General features: G+C 47.7%; 1 protein-coding gene and 1 pseudogene across 2 annotated transcripts; one reads left to right on the forward strand and one right to left on the reverse strand.

Moving 5' to 3' along the window:
• Positions 1-3,200: 3,200 nt before the first annotated feature.
• On the reverse strand, positions 3,201-14,793 carry Cd300lb (CD300 molecule like family member B). Of its 2 annotated transcripts, none has more exons than NM_001347651.2 (4): positions 14,631-14,793; positions 8,716-8,821; positions 6,446-6,536; positions 3,201-5,483 (listed from the first exon to the last, which is right to left on the reverse strand). In NM_001347651.2, exons 2-4 carry the CDS (start codon positions 8,813-8,815, stop codon positions 5,315-5,317), a joined length of 360 nt encoding a protein of 119 aa, NP_001334580.1. In that variant the 5' UTR covers positions 8,816-8,821; positions 14,631-14,793; the 3' UTR covers positions 3,201-5,314. The 2 variants fall into 2 exon arrangements, with proteins under 2 accessions (NP_001334580.1, NP_954691.3); NM_199221.3 differs by having other exon boundaries at positions 8,716-9,045.
• Positions 13,293-13,693, forward strand: Gm11699 (annotated as a pseudogene).
• Positions 14,794-16,989: the final 2,196 nt, after the last annotated feature.

The raw sequence follows: 16,989 nt of genomic DNA on the forward strand, positions 1-16,989 counted from the left end.
TCAGAGGTTCAGTCCATTATCTTCATGTAGGGAAGCATGGCAGCATCCAGGCATGTTACTAATGTTACTAGGAAACTTTCTCATATGTTGTTTCTGCTGTTCACTAGGAGGTTCTGTGCTTTGGTGTTCTTGGTAACCAATCACAACAAAAGTCACTTACAACCAACACACACAATCAACCAACCCACAAAAGAAAAGGGAAAAATATTTATTCACGTAACAGGAGAAGATCGACTTCCAGGCGGGTAGAACAGGGTCTTAAAGTCCACACCCACATTGATACACCTACTTCAACAAGTCCATACCCACTCCAACAAGGCCACAACCACTCCAATAAGGCCACACCTCCAAATAGTGCTACTCCCTGGGTCAAGCATATTCAAACCACGACAGGAATACTGTGAAATGCTGTCCTCTGGACATGATGTAGATGTTGCAATTGTGATCACAGAGCAGCTGTGGCCACCTGCACAAGACTCCTTCCCACCCCCCACAAAAAAACAAACAAACAAACAAACAAAAACAGTAGCAAGATTGAGATGAGAATGGGAGAAGGCAGTGGGATTGGATGTGATAGTACACTGTATACATGTACAAAATTGTCAACAAGATTTTAAAATATAACTGGAAAACAGGTTGGGATGTAGCTTAGTTGGTAGAGTGCTGTGTCTGGGTTGAATCCCCCACACCACATAAAACTGCACACGAAGAAACCACACCTGTTGTTCCAGCAGTTTTGAGGTGGAGGCAGGAAGATCATGAGTTCAAGGCCATCCTCAGCTACATAGTGAATTCAAGGCCAGCCTGAGATATGTGAGAGTCTGGCATAAACACACAACCAACCAACCCACAAAAGGAAAGGGAAAAATATTTATTCACGTAACAGAAACAATGTTGTTAGTTTGGGATGTGACAGTCTATTTTACACTCATGTGAATATGCTTTAATCTTCTCATAGAAAGTGAAGTCCTTACCCACCTCTAGCAGCCAGCTTGTTTCAAGTCATGTTTGCCCTGCCATAAATTATCCACAACTTCATATATAGACAAAAAAGGAACACTCTTTTTAAATTTCTTAATGATTTATTTTTATTTTATGTGCATTGGTATTTTGCCTGCATTTATGTCTATGTAAGGATGTCAGACAGTTGTGAACTGCCATGTAGATGCTGGGAATTGAACCTAGGTCCTCTGGGATGCTGGGAATTGAACCTGGGTCCTCTGGGATGCTGGGAATTGAACCTGGGTCCTCTGGAAGAGGCCAATGATCTTAACCACAGTTACATCTTTCCAGCCTCTGAGCAACACTCCTTTAATTTTCTTTAAATTTTTATTGATTCTTTGTGAGTTGTGCATCATGCACCCCAGTCCCACTGATCTCTCCACCCCCTTGGATCCACCCTCCACCCTTATAACCTCCCCCCCAAAGTAAAAAACACACAAACAAATAAACAAAACAAAACAATACAGAGAAAACATCTCATCATGGATGCTGTGGTGTGTTGCAGTGTGTCTCACAGTGTGTCCCACACTGTATCCCTCTGTCCACCTTCTTTACTTTTAGATGTTCATTACGAGTCATTGGTCAGGTCGAGATCTCTGGCTTCTGTGACAGTATCAGTATTGGATCCTCACTGGGACTCCTCCTGGTTACTCTGTTGTTGCCCTGTGTCATGGAGATCCTGCAGCTTTGGATCAGCAGGACTGGCCGTTTCCCATGCTCCAACAGTTCACAGGATGATGTAGATTTTGGGGTGGGTTAACTCAGAGCCATGGATCTGGACCTGGGTGGTAGCTAAGCTGAATAGCCTGCCAGCTCTCCTTTATCTGAGCCACCAGGGCAAGCTCTCCAGCAATGCTCTGGCTAGGCCACCCAATGCAATCATTGGCAGAAGGCAGGGTCAGGTCTCTCACTCTCATGCCCTCTGGACTGGCTCACCCATACCCACACCGCCAGAGTCAGCTCCACTGTGTTGCTTAGTCAAGGTGCAGAGCCATTCTCCCAAGTGCTACAGCTGGCAATGGGATGGGCCAGTTCTCCTGCATCTGTACTCTTGAGCTGGCTTACTGGTGCCTTTGCCATCAGGACCAGCTCCACTGTGTTGCCCAGGCAAAGTGCAGGGCCCACTTTCCTGAGTGCTACAGGTGGTGAGGGGCAGGGCTAGCTTTTATGACCCTGGGGTCACTGAGCAACACTCTTCATAGAGTATAAAGAATAGTTACATGAGGCTATACCAGTGCCTGGCAAATACAGAAGTGGATGCTCACAGTCATCTATTGGATGGAACACAGGGCCCCCAATGGAGGAGCTAGAGAAAGCACCCAAGGAGCTGAAGGGGTCTGCAACACTATAGAAGGAGCAACAAAATGAACTAACCGGTACCCCCAGAGCTCGTGTCTCTAGCTGCATATGTAGCAGAAGATGACCTAGCCAGCCATTATTGGAAGGAGAGGCCCTTGGTCTTGTAAAGTTTATATGTCCCAGCATATATCCCCCAGTATATAAAAGGAAGGCCAGGGCCAGGAAGCAGGAGTGGGTGGGTTGGGGAGCAGGGCGGGGTGGGGGGGAGGGTATAGGGGACTTTCAGGATAGCATTTGAAATGTAAATGAAGAAAATACCTAATAAAAAATAAAATAAAAAATAATTCTGTTGCTTAAAACTCTTGAGCTTATGGTCTGGCTAGTTCCCAAAGCTAAATGGTGCCATCTAATTATAAGGGAAAATTTCCTCTTATGTGATTTCTTTTGTCCTTTGCTTCAGGAAAAATAGGTTCCTTCTCCCTTTTCGCCCAACAATAAAATGTATTGTGTAGCTAAAGTAGACTGCATTGCAACTGCAATGTGCAAAACTGAAAACACTCAATAAGTTTCCTCATCTTGGCTGTAAAAAAAAAAGAATAGTTACAGAATGGGAGAGAATGTTTAAAAATAGTATATCTGAGGAGAGATTATATCTAGAATATATAGAAAAACAATCTGGCTAAAAAGCAGACAAAGCGAGCAGGAGCCACAGCTCCTCAGTTAACAACACCCACTGTTCTAGCAGAGGAATGAAGTTGGATTCCCAGCACACAAATCAGGTGACTCACCGCCATCTGTCACTCCAGTCCCAGGGGATCTGATGCCCTCTTATGACCCTCACAAGTACTACGTCAATGGCACAAAGCTACATGCAGATGCACATAATTAAAGAATACAAATTAAAGTAAAAAAATTGTTTTTAATGGACAAAGGACTTGAACGGTAAGGGTGTAGCAAGATGCCCAACATCTCCAATTATCAGGGAAATAATATAAATTAAAACACCTGGAGAAGGGTTGTAATCGCAAATAAGCAGACAGAAAACAGTAAATGTAGATGAAGTATGTGGAGAACTTGGAATGTTTACATCCTGTTGGTGGGAATATAAAACATTGTAGCCATTGCGGAAAAGGATACAGAGATCATTCCAAAAGATTACAATGAGGATTGTCACGTGACCCAGCAATACTCTTGGGTATACATGCTAATTACTTGTGTCACTGCTGTGACAAAACACCTGAGAAAAGAGACTGAAGGGAGGAAGGAAGGTTTGTGTTGGCTCATGGTTGGAAGGGCTACAGTCCATCACGTTGTGGACCGCATGGCAGCTGGAGCGGATCTATTTGTAGCACCAGAGTCAAGAGCTGGCTAGCCACACTTTGTTCTTAGGAAGGAAAGAGAGACGGACCAATGGATGTTCAGTTTGCTTTATCTCTTTCCTCCCTTTTATTCAGTCTGAGATCCCAGGTTATGGGATGGTGAGTGTCCACAATCAGGGTGGGTCATCCTTCCTCAGTTAAACTTCTTTGGAAGCACCATCATAGAGAGGCTTGGAGGTGTGTCTCCTAGGTGATTCTGAACCCAGCAAAATCGACAATCAAGATTAACCATCACAATCATAGGCAAGAGAACTGAAGACAGCATCTTAAAGTGAAACCTTCACCTATACACTCATGCTCTCTGTAACATTATCCACAAAGGCCAAGAACAGACAAAACACCTGTGAGTAAATGAGCAGAGGAAGAAAGTGTGGTATATCCACACAGTGGGATGCCTTTCAGCATTTAACATAAAGGAATTCTGTCATCCACTGGAAGGTGGATGGTCCTTGGGGACGTGACTGATGCTAAGGCAAAGCAACCCCAGAACGATAGACACCTCTTGATTCCACTCGGGTGCATTAGCAAAACTCCCAAGGGCAAAACGTTAGATGGTGGTAGCCAGGGCCTGGTGAGGTGAGGTAGTGTTGGGGGGTCGGGGTGGGGAAGGGAGGCATTGCTCAGTAGGCTTAGAGTCTGAGTCTTGCAAGATGAGACTGTTCTGGAGATATGATGTCTTTGCAATGTGCACATCAGCTCTGTGCTGTGCAACGGAAGCACCTCGCAAAAGGCAGAGTTCATGTTAAGTTTCTTCCCCACACCCCAACTACAGTCAAAGATAACCCTGTGAGCAGGGGACCATTCTCGTGGCCTCTACCTTCCTGGCTGGTGCTGTTGGTAGTTACTCTATGAGCTACCCTTGGCCTGACTTCCTCTGCAGTGCAGATGTATGCAGTATGGGCCAAGGGGAGTCCAGGTGGGAAGACATGGCTCTCTCTGCCTCCTGAGCTCTCTGCTGCCCTCTCCTGGCTAACCTTTGCTTAAAACCCGCATGCCTCCAGTCTGAGATCTATTTAAGGCTGTGCAGCCTTCTGCCCCTGACCCCTGGAGCAAAACACACCTGCTGGCTAAGTCATGGATCCTCAAGTTCTCTGCAATCTAGATCCTGGGCCTGTCGGGCAGGCGTTAGTCTTCTCCTTTCCTCAGAAGTGCACGCTAGGGGCGGGCTCAGTGTCCAGAACATGGAGAATGAACGCTTGCTCTGCTTTCACAGAGTTTCCTATGACAGAGTCATAGGATAGGTGGTCTAGACACCCCACTGGTCCCTTATGCTTTTCTGTGCTTCTGTTCCAGGCCCTGCATAAGCTTTTCCAGCAGGGCACGCACAGCTGTCTTTCTGCAGCTTGGGCTGTGTTCCATCGATTCTCACCCTGGTTGACCATGGTGGGTAGATGGGGTAGGGCTGATGAAGATGTAAAGAGAGAGTGAGGTGCTGGTCATGCAGTTGAGATGATACTTCAGGAAGATCCTGAGTTGTAGCTCCACGCTATGCAGAGTGTAGCTCATGCCTGGACTAGCCTTCCAGGCACCAGCCTTGGTCACCACCCACCGAGGATTTAAGGACATTTCTTCCCTGGTCCTGGTCTCCTCTGAAATGAGAGTCCAGAATGGGAAGGCTCTGCTTATCCATCAGTCTAAGGAGAAATGTCTTTAGCTAGAAGTTCAGAGTCCAAATCGCTACAGAGAGTGTGTCTCCACTGTTCCTCAGGGACCTTCTGAGTTGACCTCTTCAGCCAGAGGACAGCACCAACCAAGATGAGCAAGGCAGGCACCTTCACAAATACCAGGAGCATGTAATAGGTCCTGTGACAAAGACACAGCCATTAGGGTCTCATGCCCTCGAGCCCCATTATACCCTATCCTCCAAGACATGGAAGTCAAGAGCTAGCTCATCACACCCTACTTGGAAGATTCTCTCAGGGACCTTCTCCAAGCTTCACCCAACCATGAGGGCATCTCGGTGTCTCCAGGTGGCCTTGATAGGGCCTGTCCCCTTATCCTAATTTTATCTTCTGGGGCTCTCCTTTCCCATAATATCCCTCAACCCAGCAGAAACCTGAAGCTCTCTATATCTAGGTTGTGTTTGCTTACTCTGCCCTCAACAATGGCTCCAAGTTAGCAAATCATTGTCTCTGCCCTGTTCTCATGATGATATGGGGTCCTTGTCTCTCCCTTGGCAGTCACAATGCTGCCAGGGCTTTTTTGACCAATTGGCTGGGTAGTGATGGACAGCTCTGCAGATTAGTTTCCTGGTAGGGCTGGAATGGGGACCACAATGGGTGGGAAGTGCCAGGGGCAGAGGTGGCTTGGAACCTTGAGTCTGGACTATGACAATCACTAGCTCCTAGTGATAGCACATGGGTAGGAGTCTCCAGGCTTGGCATCCCCATAGGAGGAACCTGTGTAGAGGAGTGCCATAGTTAGGGTTTTACTGCTATGAAGAGACACCATGACCAAGGCAACTCTTATAAAGACAACATTTAATTGGGTTCACAGGTTCAAAAGTTCAGTCCATTTATTATCATCAAGGCAGGAGCATGGCAGCATCCAGGCAGGAAGGATGCAGGCAGAGCTGAGAGTTCTACATCTTCATCTGAAGGCTGCTAATGGAAGACTACCTCCATGAAGCTAGGAATAGGGTCTTAAAGCCCACACCCACAGTGACACACCTACTCCAACAAGGCCACACCTCTAAATAGTGCCACTCCCTGGGCCAAGCATATACAAACCGTCACAAGGAAGGAGGGAAAGACCTCAGGACTCACCTCTTCTGCAAGTCAGAAGACACCATGTCTGTACTGCCGTCCACAGTGGGCCAGGGAAGTTGATTAGAAGTCGACATGGTATCTTTACCCACTAGACATAAACAAAGATGGCCATAGGTTATGACACAGATTGGGGAATAGTTCATGCATGGCTCACAAAGGTATCCCAATCCAACCGGCCTTCACCAGGTGTCTTAGTCAGGGCTCCCATTACGATGAAGCACTATGACCCAAACAAGTTGGGAGGAGTTTATTTGGCTTATACTTCCATGTCCATCACTGAAGGAAGCCAGGACAGGAACTCAAACAGGGCAGGAACCTGGAGGCAGAAGCTGATGCCAAGGCCATGGAGGAGTGTTGCTTGCTGGTTTGCTCAGCCTGCTTTCTTATAGAACCCAGGACTACCAGCCCAGGGATGACAACACCCACAATGTGCTGGGCCTTCTCCTATCAATCACTAATTAAGGAAATGCTCTACAGGTTTGCCTTCAGGCCAGTCTAGCGACATTTTTCTTAATTGAGGTTCCATCTGCAGTGGGTCTAACTTGTGTCAAGTTGACTTAAAACTGTCCAACACATCAGCAGATCTTTCTTCTCCTGGATTAGGAAGACTTGTCTCTTTGATACAGTCCTTTGACTGCTATCGAGCTGTCTGACTGCCCATAACTCATCTCCTCCATCATTGTTATTAGTAGGAGAAATGACAGGGAGATATTGACCATAGTTTATTCTGGAGGAGTAGACATACCACAATCTCTTTCCTCTCACTTTGATTAGAGGCAAGAATCTCTGTTCCTTGCCACTAGATAGTAACTGAGTAAGGCTCAAGGAGAGATGATCTCAGAAACAAGTGTCTACTGACCAGGATGATAAATGGCAAAGGACTCCTGGAGGTCAGTGAGCAAGAAGGCACAATGCTAGTTAAATCATGAAGGACTATGAGGAAGGAAATGTCACCATGAGGAAGCTCTGGGGTGTCTTGCAGTGGGCGGCTGGGTCATGGATTCCTGAGTTCATCTCTGAATTACAGCCATCTTTTGAGCTACTTCTTGACCCAGCAAACCATCCACACAAAGGCTCTAGGTTTTAATCATGCTTGGCAGCTGAGAAGAACTCTGGATAACTCCAGTTCTAACAGTCCTCTGACCAGCCACGATCACCATACAAGCTGGTGTCCCCTGTCCCCCTGGACACTCAAAGCTCCACATGAGGCACACTTTTTGGCCACTTCGTCTTTTGCCTCTATATCTTAATCAACCCCCTTTCTGCCTCCACAGATCTTCTCAGCTTCCCTTCAGTGGTAGTCCTGGGGAAGTCCTATTAGGGTCACCCTTTCTGAACTTCACTTCCCTCAGGAGGCAACTTCTGTGTCTCTCTCACTGGTATCAGCCCTACCATCTCTGCTGCCCTCTCAGGAGTCAGTGTGGCTGCTGAACTGAAGAAGGTCTGCATATGGCTAGATGGGTGGAAGTGGGGTAGGCTGCTCCGCAGGCGCCAACAGAAGGTCCTGGAGTCCCTCACTGAGGCTGAGGCAGGGAGAAGCGGGAAGAATCAGGGAAGTCTCTGTTTCTGATTTAATAGCTTTCTCTTTGAAGCATCCACTAGAAACTTCTCAGTCTGATGAGCTGAGGACTTCTTCAGGCATCTGAGACCTACGTAAGCCTCCAGTGGAAGAATGGGAGTTTCCAGGGCTGTGTATCTCCAGGACAGCAGGGCTAGGTCACGGGTTCCAGAGGGAGATTTTTATTTTTTATTTTTTTTTATTTTTTTTGGTTTTTCGAGACAGGTTTCTCTGTATAGCCCTGGCTGTCCTGGAGCTCACTTTGTAGACCAGGCTGGCCTCGAACTCAGAAATCCGCCTGCCTCTGCCTCCCGAGTGCTGGGATTAAAGGCGTGGGCCACCACGCCTGGCTCAGAGGGAGATTTCTAAGCCCCAGTTCCACACCAACATCTGCCAATCAGGACACATGTAGGTGGGATTCCTTGGAGAAACCTCAGGGGCTGACGTTGGTAAAGGTGTTCCTTACGTCTGTTACTGCCTTGTTCCATCTATCTATCTGTCTGTCTGTCTGCCTCCCTCCCTCCCTCCCTCCCTCCCTTCCTTCCTCCTTCCTTCTTTCCCTCCCTCCCTCCCTCCCGCTCTCCCTCCTGCCTGCCCAACCGACCGCCTGCCTGCCTGCCTATCTGCCTTCTAGGCTTTCAATCCTTTCTTTATAGCCTTTTTAGCCCTGAGTGCCAGGGCCTTGTGGTACCCAAGGGAAAGTGCTTACCCGAGTAGACGTTCACTTTAACTCTGGTCCCACGGTCAGTTCCGAACTTTTCAATACCACACCAGTAAGTGTCCGTGTCATTTTGCCTGAGCATCTCCATGGTAACCTGGAATGAGTGATTTTTCTGATTGTCCCTGATGGACAGCCGGCCGCTCTTCGTTTCTTTCTCTGACCCAGTGGATCGGATGAGGACCCTGCAAGTGCTCCAGCTTGCTCCCCGGCACCACCACTTCTTGTTGGTTTGCCATCTTGAGCTATAGCGACATTGCACAGTCACTGACCCCTGCTCTGGACCCCTCACCAATGCTGGGCCTTGGATGGAGAGGCAGCCTGAAAAACACAATGTCAGGGCATGGCTTCTACTCCTCTGAGTCAAGCCAGTGTCCAAAGAATTAGATAAGGGTCCTGGTATTCCAGCCAGCCTGACCCACTTGAATCCTCACATCTATTTTCATTAACCCCTGAATGACTGTGTCCTGGACTCTCCAGACTCTATCTTCCCAGGTCTCCTGCATCATGTGACGCTTCTGATTTCCTGTCCCATTTTCCATGTCCTCTTGCCACAATTCTTGTCTGATGGTCTCCTTCTGTGACTACTCCACTCTGTGACCTCTTCCTCCCTGCCATCTCCTTCAGATCTTAGAGTAATTAGTGGCATGCTGGTAAATGTTTAACAACTTTCTATCTAGGTTAAAAAATGTTTTGTTTAGTAACATCTGTCAGTCTCTGGGATGTAAATGTCCCCACTGTGACCGACATCAGGGTATCAGTGAGCATGGAGCTGAGGTGATACATCTCAAACCAACAGCCGTGAGCTACTGTGAACTGGTTCTACAGGCAGTTGGGAAAATCCAGGACCTGGCTCACTTTCTTCCTGGATGTGACAAAAGACTGACAGGCAACTTAAGGAGGAAGCAGCTTTTTGTTTTTTTTTTTTAATTTAAATTCAGATTCATGATGGACGGGAAGCATGCATCATGGCAGGGGCGGTGTGGGCAGTGTGGTGGTGGGCAGATGAGGTGGCCGGTCACATTGCGTCTGCCGTCAGGAAACAGAGATGAAGTCTCAGCCTGCTTTCTCATGAATATATTCAGTCCGGACTCCCACTCCATGGCATGGTGCCACCCACATTCAGGGTCATCTCTCCTCCTCACTTATGTCTGAGGAGATATCCTCACAGGTATACCCAGATGTGTGTCTCCTAAGCGACTCTACATCCAGTCAGTGTGACCACAAAGCATCACACCCAGGACTCTCTCGCTAGCCTTCTTGCCTCCACAGAGGGAATGGCCCATGCCTGTGGTTCTAATTAATGCATCGTACAATGTTCCAAGTGCCATTTGTAACCCAAATGTTCCCCTTGGGTCTAGGCCACCATTCTGAGTACCCACCACATATCACCACCTCTTCCACAGAGCCCACTCTGCTGCTTTCTCTCTCTAACAGGGGATGGAAAAAACCAGAGCCAAAAATAGATTGGAGAATGTCTATGTGGAATGTGTATCCTGCTGGTCTGTGGGGTGACTCAGTAAAATTGACTAAACACAGATACACTCTTTCCTTATAGTAACTTCTTGTTTTCAGTCAGTTGGATGCAAAGAGATAGAGGGCTGTGGTGGGGACCTTTCTTGACCATAGCTCAGCCTTGGGGTTTGGCCTCCGAGAATGGGGCAGGTTTGCACAGTATCACCACCTCCCCACTCATGGGACTTTCTCCTTAGAGTTAATTTAGTTTTATTTGAGTTCTGTATCTATGGTTGATAGAATAACCCTTCCTCACAGACTGTTAACATTTTTCTTTTCTTTTCTTTTTTCTTTTCTTTCTTCCTTCCTGTCTTTTTTCTTTTTTCCTTCCTTTCTTCCTTTCTCTTTCTTTCTTCCTTCCTTCCTTCCTTCCTTTCTTTCTTTCTTTCTTTCTTTCTTTCTTTCTTTCTTTCTTTCTTTCTGTCTGTCTTTCTTTCTGTCTTTCTTCCTTCCTTCCTTCCTTCCTTCCTTCCTTCCTTACAAGGTCTATGTAGCTCTGAATAGCCTGGGACTCACTACATAGACCAGGCTGGTCTCCAGTTCACAGAAATCTTCCTGTCTCTGCCTACCAAGTACTGGCTACTGATGCCTAACACCCAACCTGTTACTATGTGGCCTCACACAGACAGAGGGAGGAGGGTGAGGTGGATACATGAGTAAAAGCACAAACTTGCAAACCTGAGTTCAATCCCCACAACGCACCTGTGTGGAAAGAGAAAAATGACCCCACAAAGCTGTCCTCTGACCTCCACACAAGCTCTGTAGCACACACTACACACCAAAGAAAATAGCAGAGAAGACCCTTTGATGTGCACATCCCTGTCTGTAGTTTTAAAAAGAGAGAGAATAAAGACATTTGTAGGTGTGACTAGAGATATTGAGATACGATTGTCCTGGATTATTCTACGCATCCTGATGTTGAATTGGCTTAGGTTTGAAGGCAGGCAGGCTGCTGCTGGCCTTGAAGAGGAGGCGAGGCCATGAGCCAACAGACATATCAGCGCTTTTGGATGAATCCAGGAAATGGATTGTTCTCCAGACTCCAGAAGGGACTCAGCCTTGGCCAGTGAGACTCTTGATCTTGGAACAGTAAGGTAAAGTTGTGTTGTTCTGGGGCACTGAGCTTTTGGTCGCTTGTTATAGCAGCCACCGGAGATCCAACCTTAAAAGCACTAAGCACACTCCATCAGGAGCCTGGTTGGAGATTTAACATCTATACTGGTCTCTCCTCACCGCCCCTTGGCGAGTGCTAGGTGATCAGTTCAGCCAGCCCCACCTTGGAGATGCCAACCCAAACCATCTCCTCTACACCTCTGCTGCCACAGTGCAAGCCACATCACGACTGAGCAGAGAGAGTGTGGGCTTTGCTGGCAGATGGACACATCTACCATGGCATTGTTGAGAAACCCTGGGTAAGTTACTTAACTTCTCTGAGCCTTACTTCCCTCTTTGCACAGCTGCCACGCTATAATCACATACTGGCTGTTAAAAACACATGTAAGCCACTAATGCTGGGCATTGGGGGCTGTTTGGCTAGACATGACCTCCATCTGGTACCTGGATCATGGCAGGAACATTCAGGAAAGCCCAGTGCATTCAGATAGCTGCTGGGACCGGACTGAGCCTGTCTCTTCAGCGGCACCAGAATGTCAGCTACTTCCCTGCCCAGAGTGACTTTAAAAACTTCATTTCTGGCATGCATATCTTACTGCAAACTGGTTTTAGTTTCTCATTAGAGTCAGACCTTGTTTGCTCCTCTGTGGCCACCTGTGCTTTCTTTGCCCCTAACCCCAGTGTGCCCTCTTAAGGCTGTGGACTTAGTCCTTCCTGGACAGTCCTCATCCCGGCCACCCTCCCTAACCCCTCCAGGCCAGGCTTCTACCTGGTGCTTTATCCCCTTCTTGGAGCTGCCTCCCTCCTCCTGTTGGCCTCCTGGCCTCTTATCTGGAGCCTGAGCACTTGATTTCAGGTGCCTATCTCTTTCCCTAACTCTAGATATGTTTCTCACTCTCAAAGCACAGAGGTTCTGTGCTTATTTTCCCTCCATCTCCAGCCCCAGAGTCTTGCTCAGTTTCTAGTTCATGGTGGGCACCACTAAAGTTGTTGGTTATTCTGTAAAGAATCTATGTTTTGTGCTCGTGCACACACACACTTATTCCAGTCTTAGGATTAATACAGACAGTGGAACATGGGGAATTAGCCTTAGTATGGATGTAACAGTAAACACCTGGAAAACTCAAAGACCATTAATAGGGAATTAGACTGGGAAGTTCTAATAGAGCAATAGCATAAAAAGTAAAGAGCAATGTCTAAACAATGACAGGAAAGATGTCCAAAGCACTTTATTAGATTATTTTTAAAATTTACCTAATGAAGTGAGTATAGTGGCATATGCCTCTAATTCCAGAATTAGGAAGGCAGAAGCAGGAGGATCTTTAGGAGTTTGAAGCCAGGCTGGTCTACATAGTGAGCTCCAGGCTAGTCAGGGCTATACAGTAAGACCTTATCTCAAAAAAGGAGGGTGGGTGGCTAGAGAGATAGGTTAAGAGTACTGGCTGCTCGCTGGGCGGTGGTGGCCCACGCCTTTAATCCCAGCACTTGGGAGGCAGAGGCAGGCGGATTTCTGAGTTTGAGGCCAGCCTGGTCTACAGAGTGAGTTCCAGGACAGCCAGGGCTACACAGAGAAACCCTGTCTCAGAAAAAAACCAAAAGCAAAACAAAACAACAACAACAACCCCCAAAAAACAAACAAAACAAAACAAAACAAAATGTACTGGCTGTTCTAGTAGAGCATCCAGGTTCAATTCCCAGCTCTAACATGGTAATTTGCAACCATCCATAACTCCAGTTTCAGGGGATCCAATAACCTCTTTCTAGATTCTGTAGGTACCAAGCACACACATGGTATGTACACTTACATACACACAGGTAGAACACCCATACATATATAATAAACCAAAAGAATAAAATCCTTTTTGTGAATGGTCTCAGCTTATGGCTTCTTAAGAGTGTGAATACTCCTTTTTGCTGGGCGCTGGCTGCTTGCTGTCGAAATGGGCAAGTTCACAAAACCAGGGAAAGTGGTGCCAGTCCTGGCTAGATGTTACTCAGGACGCAAAGCTGTCATCATGAGGAACATTGATGATGGACGCACACCAGACGGTCCTTATAGACATGCCCTGGTGACTAGAATTGATCACTAAAAGTGACAGCTGCCATGGGCAAGAAGAAGATCGCCAAGAGATCCAAGATCAAGTCCTTTGTGAAAATTTACAGCTACAGCCCATACCCACGAGGGACTCTGTGGATATCCTCTTGAATGAAACTGTTGTCAACAAGGGTGCCTTCAGAGGCTCAGCTCTGAAACACAAGGCCTGGGGAGGCCAAGGTCAAATTTGAGGACCAATAAAAGACAGGGAAGAACAATTTTTTTTTCCAAAAGCTTCACTTTTAGGTGTGTTTTTGTTTCCATTGCTAAAAAACTAAAAAACAAAAACAAAAAACACCCCCCAAACCAAAAAACCCATCCCCACCAAATCCCACAAAACAACAAACAAGCAAACAAAACTCCCCAAAACTAACCAACCAACCAACCAACCAATCAAAGAGTGTGAATGTGAGCGGGTGATCCTGGAGGTACGGACAGAGTGTGTAGATGTACGGACTGTGTGTAGATGTGCAGCCTTTGAGTATACTAGTGAGCATTGCTCTACTTGTGTGCAAGCCATGGCAGAGCTCACTCTTGGCCTGCTTGGCGTCTAGGAAAGCCCGGTGTTGAGGTTTAGAGTGCAGGCAGCTAGTTGGGGGGCCTGGATCTCAGACACAAGCCCAGTGGTACAGGCACCCGCTATTGTCCCTCGTTTTACCTTTATGCAGTTGCAAACTCACATTTAGCCAGTGTCCCCTCAGTGACCTGTCCACTGAGTGCTCCCTTTGCATGGGTGTGGCAGCTGCTCTAAGCCTGTAAGTCCTTCCCCCAAGCCATGCCCTCTCCCCGGAGTGCATGTTCTGCTTGCTGCAAGGGCTGTAAAGATCTGCTTCCTTCTGAGGTATGGAAGGAGCTGGCTCAGGAGAGCTTTCTGTAGCTCCCTCCGTGGTACCAGCTCTTTCCCCTGAGCTCTTTTTTCTTGTGCTTCTTCCTGCATGTCTCACCTACAAGAGCATCTGGAATCTCCTTTAATGGTCACCTCCATTTCTCCTTTCCCTTCACGTCCCCAGGTCCTGACCCATGCCTGGCACAGTGTAGAGCCCAGCGTCCTTTTGCTGAATGAAGCTACAGAGCTACCCCACATTTCCCTGAAGGTGGCAGCTCTCCTTAAACCTGGGACAGAGCCCTCTATTGCCACTCTACACCTGCAGTCCCAAGCCCCCCAGGCCGTAGCTGAACATACCTGGAAAACTGAGAAGAAGCAAAGCTGGGGACAGCCACATGGTCCTGCCTTCCCACTTTGCTGCACTCCTTGATGAACAGCCAGCAGCAAATCCAAATCTCAGCGGGATACCCAAAGCCCTGGAGATCTCAGCTGACTCGTTCTGTTTGTCCAGGTTGCCTCTGAGTGTCTTACTCATAAGCTTCCTTTTATAGCGTGGGTGTTTCCTGCCGTCAGTTACTCAGCACAAGAGACATCAGTTAATGCCAGAGCTGGGTCACTCAGTAGAAACGAGGAGGCCAGGGAACTGTGCAGGGCAAGCAGAGGCAAAGGAGGGAAGCCTGTAGACCAGTGGTGGGGAAGTCTGGACAATCTGGTCTTGGGTTAAGGGGTAGAGCACTCTGGATATTGGATCCAGAAAGGTTCTATGCTATAATGATGGGCCCAGCAGCTGAGAGTCTCAGCTCGTGTTAGTGGGCTGTGCTCAGCACACCTGGCATTGGATATTTAATCCCCAGTAGATGATGTTCCTTGGGTAGCTTTAGGAGATATGGCCCTGCTGGAGGAAGTATGTCACTTTGAGGTTTCAAAGCCTCCTGGCATTCCCAGTAGCCTCTCTCTGCACCCTACTTGCGCTCTCACCTGTTTTGTGTCTGCTGCCTGCTGTCAGGATTCCCTACCATGATCGACTCTAATCCCTCAGAAACAGAAGCCCAAATCAATCATCTCGTCTATAAATTGTCTTGATATGGCAGTTTTGTTCGTTTTTCCAAAATATTTTTATTGATGATTTGGGAATTTCACATCATAAACCCTGATCAAGCTTAATTCCCAGTCTTCTCAGGTCTGCCCCTCACTCTTGTGACCTTTCCTGCAAAATGAAGGAAGAGGAGGGGGATAAAGAGGAGGAGGAGAAGAAAGAATAAGAAGAGGAGGCAGAAGAGAAAGGAGGAGGAGGAGGAGGAGGAGGAGGAGGAGGAGACAGACAGAGAGAAAGAAAGTAAGAAAACAACTTACACTCATTGGAACATGGTCACACTCCCAGTGGCCAGCCCCTTAAAGAAAATTGAGTCCTTCTCTGTTTGTACCCCAGCTGAGGCCATCAATTGTGAGAACTACAGTTCCACATCCTCATCACAGTTTTTAAGACTTCTTTTCAATGCCATTCTGTCTAAACTGTTACTTTTTTGAGGGGTGTGGTAGAGGTAGGATTTGTCACAGACTCTTTCTATGTCACACTTTCTCAATGAGTCTTCAGCCATTGATACCACTGAAAGAGTAGCTTTCTTGCCCTTCACAGTCAATGGAAGCAGGGATCATGGACTTCCACATGGCTTCTGGCAATGGCATGGACCACAGACATCCACACAGTCTCCAGTGGCAGTACAGACCCCAGACATCAACATGACCCTCTGCCACAGCATAGGGTATGGACACCATCATAGCCCTGCCAGCAGCACAGGCCAAGGGCATCAACGTGGCTGCAGGTGTCAGCATGGCCCTCCAACATCAACATGGCCTCAGGTAACAGCACAGACCATGGGCCACAGACATCAACACAACCCCCAGCTACAGCAGGATCATGGATCTAGACCTGGCCCTCAGCAGTGGCAGACCCATGGATTCTGTTGGGTTTCAGACCTGGGACAAGCAGCTGAGGTGCATAGTTAATATACCAGAGTGGACCTGGCCCCCAAGTTCTCCTAGCACCCCTCAGTCTCTGCCTGTTATAGGGCATGGCCAGCATACCCCACCTTCTCTGTGAGCTTTTCATCCCAGGGGCTGGGCTTCCCCTCCCCAGGAGCTCTTCCCTATACAATCCAGACATTTTGGTCTCCCTCCTCTCCCTCTCTCTGCATTTCCTCTCCCTACCTGCACATGCTCTTTCTCTCTTTCTATGGCCCCTCCCCGTCCCTCTGTCTCCCTTCTCATGGTGACTTTCTTGGGACCAGTGAACCTGCCTGAGAGCTGCACCCAACAAACCTGCCTTTATTCTTTGATTTGGCTCATTTCACCGGTGGAGAATAACATCATCTGGTGCAGAGAAGTTGAGCTCCAGCCCCACCTGGAAATGGGGGACTGAGATTCTTCCCCTCATCTTTCTCTTCATCTGATGAGATCAATTCTGGACTCCATGAGCAACCACCTCCCAGCAGCCTTGGAGCACTGGGTTCTCCTTCCAGGTCTCCAGACCCCTGGGATTCCCTGCCAAGGGCAAGCCAGAACAGAGTCTTTGGATTCAAAGATGTTTGACCTGAGGCTTCCTCATCCTGCCACACACACACACTCACACACTTTATGACCCCAGGCTTATGTTCAGAGCACTGCATAGTTGAGCCTTTGGGTTCCAGGGAAGGCTGGGAAAATGGACACCATTGTG

This window comes from Mus musculus, chromosome 11 (genome assembly GCF_000001635.26).
Source record: "Mus musculus strain C57BL/6J chromosome 11, GRCm38.p6 C57BL/6J".
NCBI classification, from domain to species: domain Eukaryota; kingdom Metazoa; phylum Chordata; class Mammalia; order Rodentia; family Muridae; genus Mus; species Mus musculus.

Coding starts and splice junctions, on each gene's coding strand:
- Cd300lb (NM_199221.3), bottom strand. CDS start 14,670: ATGTGGCTGTCCCCAGCTTTGCTTCTTCTCAGTTTTCCAG. Junction 9,046..14,630: donor GCTTCTTCTCAGTTTTCCAG/GTATGTTCAGCT, acceptor TGTGTTTTTCAG/GCTGCCTCTCCATCCAAGGC. Junction 6,537..8,715: donor TAAAGTGAACGTCTACTCGG/GTAAGCACTTTC, acceptor GTTTATGTCTAG/TGGGTAAAGATACCATGTCG.